General features: G+C 45.4%; 1 protein-coding gene across 1 annotated transcript in view; it reads right to left on the bottom strand.

Moving 5' to 3' along the window:
* The window catches only part of ADCY2 (adenylate cyclase 2 (brain)), a 403,615-nt gene that overhangs the window by 69,462 nt on the left and 329,891 nt on the right, over nt 1–4,262 (bottom strand). The window contains exon 15 of the mRNA XM_006875344.1: nt 2,780–2,864. Within this exon, the coding sequence (XP_006875406.1) occupies nt 2,780–2,864 (85 nt within the window). The remainder of the gene's footprint in view (nt 1–2,779; nt 2,865–4,262) is intronic.

The following is a 4,262-nucleotide window of genomic DNA, read 5'->3' as shown; positions in this document are numbered from 1 at the left end:
CTTGATGGCTTCCTGGCAAACAGCTTGCTTATTCTTGTAGTAGCCAGTCATGCTGACATTTTTGTTTTGGGTTTTTCCTGATGATGTTTCTTTGAAGATGTATCTTCTGTCTCAAAGACTCTTAACAACAGTAACAATAATATGTCAACAAGGTATGATGCAATCTACAAGGTTAGGTTTTATCTTGAGCCAGTGTCTTTGAGATACAAAAGGAGAGAGAAATAAGCCGAGAAAGAGACCGACTACCACCAAGATAGAAGAGTGGGAGTGGAGCGCATCCTTTGGATCTGGGGTCCCAAAACCCAGCTCCTCGCTCCAGGGGAAGATTACTGTCAAGATGAATGGAGATCTCCAAGGAATGCTGCACCTACAGGTGGTGAAATGAGACAGGGGCCTTGCACAGAGTCAACAGAGAGAAAGCCAAGCCTTCACCAAGAGCCACACTCTGACTTTGGAATTCTCACCTTCTGAACTGTGAGAGAATCCATATTTGGTTGTTAAAGCCCTCCACTTGCGGTATTTCCATTACAGTGGAACTAGAGAATAAGACAATGATATTGAGTTCCGCCATTATCTCTTCCCACAGATGTAGCCAGCTTGATTTCTGTGTAGTCCACCTGGGGAGGTCCACGCCAAAAGGTACTGGCAAAGAATAAGATGTTAGTCTTGCAAAATTCTATCATGGGATTTCCAGCAGTATGTCAGTCACCAAGGTCATAGTTTCCAACTAATGATCCTTCCTCTGTTTCCAACTTTCACATTCCCGTCATCAGTGCATCTTGACTTCAGATTGAAGACGTTGGCAGAATTCTTCAATGTCACCATCACTGGCTTTAGTGGTTGGTTCATAAATTTGCACAGTAGTGGTATTAACTGGTTTACTTAGTTGTTGTTGTTAAGTGCCGATGAGTTGGTTCCAACCCATAGCGACCCTGGATAGGGTTTCCAAGGAGCAGCTGGTGAGCTTGAATCGACACCCTTGCAGTTCAAACAGCTTTGCAGTCTGGCACATTAACCACATCACCACACGGATATAGTCACATCACAGACAGCATTGTACTTTAAGATAGATCTTGAAATAATCTTTTTGAAGATGAATGTGACACTATTCCTCTTCAATTTGTTGTTCCTGGCATAGTAAAACAGATTCAAAATGGTCAAGAGTATTATAATAAACAAAATCCAGAGTAGCAGGAGAAGGTAAGAGTAGAAACATAGTGTGCCAGGCCAAGAGGCAGAAGCCATGTTTGGGAATCTGAACCCTCTTGGGCCCAAAGACTGAGACACATGAGACTGAGACACAGAGCATGGCATGGGCTCTAAGACTACTGTGAAGTAGACTTTGAAGACAGGGGGTAGTTTAAAGAGGCTCCGTAGCACCTAAAAGGGCATCATGATTGGTAAAGAAGGGGCCAACAGAACTGAGGGAGCACCTCAATGTTTGGATCAGTGTAATAGATCATCTCAAAAGCTACAACAATGCACTCAAAAATGCCAGCTAATGTGAAAATGCTGCAGGATTGGGCAACACTTTTTCTGGTATTCAGAAAGTTGTTGTGAGACAGAGCTGACTTGAAGCCAACTGACCACTGTGTCTCACTGTCAGCTGCCATAGGGTGTGCTCATGAAGCTGGGTTCAGTTAGCCGTACTGGGCTCAGGAATAAGCTGAGATTTCATTACTGTGCCTTCATCTAACATTTAAGCCATAAGAGGTTAGCATGATTGGGTAAGGTTAAAGCATCAATAAAAACACTTCTGTAAATGTTATTTTCACATGTCCCAACATTTCATATCGTGAAAGTGCGTGTAAAAGATGCATTTGACTGAAATGTCAGTTCCCCAGGAAACTGGAAACCTCCTATAACATTTATACTTCATGACTTCAGATCCTCAAAAAATCTTGGGGATGACACACACAAGCCTACAGACAATTTAGTCGTGTGGCACCCAACATTGAGCATGATCCCCAAATGCAAGTCTTGGTTAGATATATCTATGAGCTGCCTCAGTTAATATATCCTGGGCTGTGAACACATTTCTTTCCTGGGCTCAGTGTCTCCTGAATTAGCTAATTGACAAGCTTCTTGTTTTGGCAACTCTGAAGCAAGGGATCACTTTCTTCAAATGAACACATTTTCCAAGATCAACTGCTTTGAAAGGGGTCACATTAGAAGGTCCTGGAGGAGTGAGAGAAAATGTGGAACAAAACTTAAAATCATAAAAATGACCAGGTTTACTGGTCATATTGTTGTTGTTAAGTGCCATTGAATTGGTTCTGAATCATAGTGAATCTGTATAGGGTTTCCAAGAAGCTGTTGGTTAGCTTGAATCACCAAACTGACTTCGCAGTCTAGCGCATCAACCCACAGTGCCACAGCAGGATTCCCAGAAACTGCTAAAACCCCAAAACTGTAGCCTTTGGTCACACTTCAAGCTCTGAATTAGACTCATTCCTGGGGCTCAATTTTCAGCCAAGCAATAGTCAACCACACTAGCGAGGAACACACGCCATAGAACACGCAACCATTTGAGGCCAAAAGTGCATCATTTACCTGAGGTTACAGTCCCGAGCGGCTCGGAAAGGAAGAGGAACGGGAGAAAGAAACGTGGGCAGGAGGTGGGATAAATGATGCTGCACATTGAGAAGACTGAAATGAATGAGGTGTGAGGATGTGTGCATGATTTGTAAAATGTGAAAGTGATGATGCTCTGTCAACCTTCACCCTATTTACAATAAACAGCCTTTTACAACAAAAGCTCCGTATCTGAAGTGTTTACCAGAAGTTGTCCAGCAAAGCAGACGAGCAGGATGAAGATGAGCGTGAAAAACGCAACTCCAAAGGAAGCTCCAAGGATAGTCGTTCTGTCAGGAAACAGAAAGGAACCAATTAGTGTAGGGGCATTTCCATGGTCCCAGAAATGTTGTTAGTTATCATTCAGTTGGCCAGGTCTCATGGCGACCCCATGCACAATGGAATGACATGGTGCCACAGATGCCAGGATGTTCCTGGGCTGGGTTTCAGCAGTAAGCTCCGGGCTATTCTTCCCGCTTTGCTTTAGTCTGGAAGCTCTGCTGACACCTGCTGGCCACCATAGTAACACACACGCTTCCACTGACTGTTGGGTGTTGCATGCCGCATAACGTGCTCGGCTGCAATCTAACCTGGCTCATGCATGCCCCACTATGATAGTACGCTAGTTCACAAACATGGTCTCGGTCCAGTTTTGATAACCCGATTCAAGTAGTCTGGTGTGTTCCCCTTCTTGAGCAGAACCACTCCCTTATTGGGGTCTCATACTTCTGACCACTGTGCTCCCATGCTACTCACCCCTGGGGCCAGATACCCTACATCCAGAGACAGCCCCGGTACCTCAGAGTCTGCAGAAATATTCAAAGTGTCTGATCCCCAGAATTCACACAGCCTACCTAACCACCCTGTCTGTGTGCCCTACAGCATCATCTCCCACCATTCTGGCCAGCTGTAAGCTAGCCTGTCCCTGACTGTTCAACCCCTGACTGGCCTTTAGACATGGTGTGTGATGTTCTCCCCAGGGAAATGCGAATATAACAAAAACTTTAACACGCTCACAATCTTTCCCTCATCTGTGTCTGCCTTTCCCATGCCTCCTCCAAGTTAATGTGATGAAAAGATTCATTTATCAGATCTACCAGAAATGAAGTTGAATCAACACTTGAGTCCACCCACCAATAGCTTGGCGCTGTAGAGACGCTGAGATGGAATATCAGCTCCTAGGAGGATTCCCAGAGCCCATAAATACCTGGCCAAGTAGCAATCAGGCCCCGCTAAACCCTTAAATCCCAGCGCTGTTAAGCACATTCTGACTCAGAGCAACCCTAGAGGGCACCGTAGAACTGACCCACAGGTTCACAATCTGTACATCTTTATGGAAGCAGAGTGCCTCATACTGTCCCCAAGAAACCGATGGCTGGTGGTGTTGAACTGCCAGTCTTTAAGGTAACAGCCCAATTTTCAACCCACTGCACCACCAGGAATCCACAGGCTCTGCTGTTGTTGTTGTTGTTAGGTGCCATCGAGTCGGTACCAACTCATAGCGACCCTATGCACAACAGAATCAAACACTGCCCGATCCTGGGCAAACCTCACAATTGTTGCCACGCTTGAGCTCATCGATGCTGCCACTTGGACAAGCCATCTCGTTGGGGGTCTTCCCCATTTTCTCTGACCCTCCACCCTATCAAACATGATATCCTTCTCCAGCGACTGGTCCCTCCTGACAA

Source organism: Chrysochloris asiatica, unplaced genomic scaffold, assembly GCF_000296735.1.
Source record: "Chrysochloris asiatica unplaced genomic scaffold, ChrAsi1.0 scaffold00321, whole genome shotgun sequence".
NCBI lineage: Eukaryota > Metazoa > Chordata > Mammalia > Afrosoricida > Chrysochloridae > Chrysochloris > Chrysochloris asiatica.
This window is presented reverse-complemented; position numbering and strand designations above follow the sequence as displayed.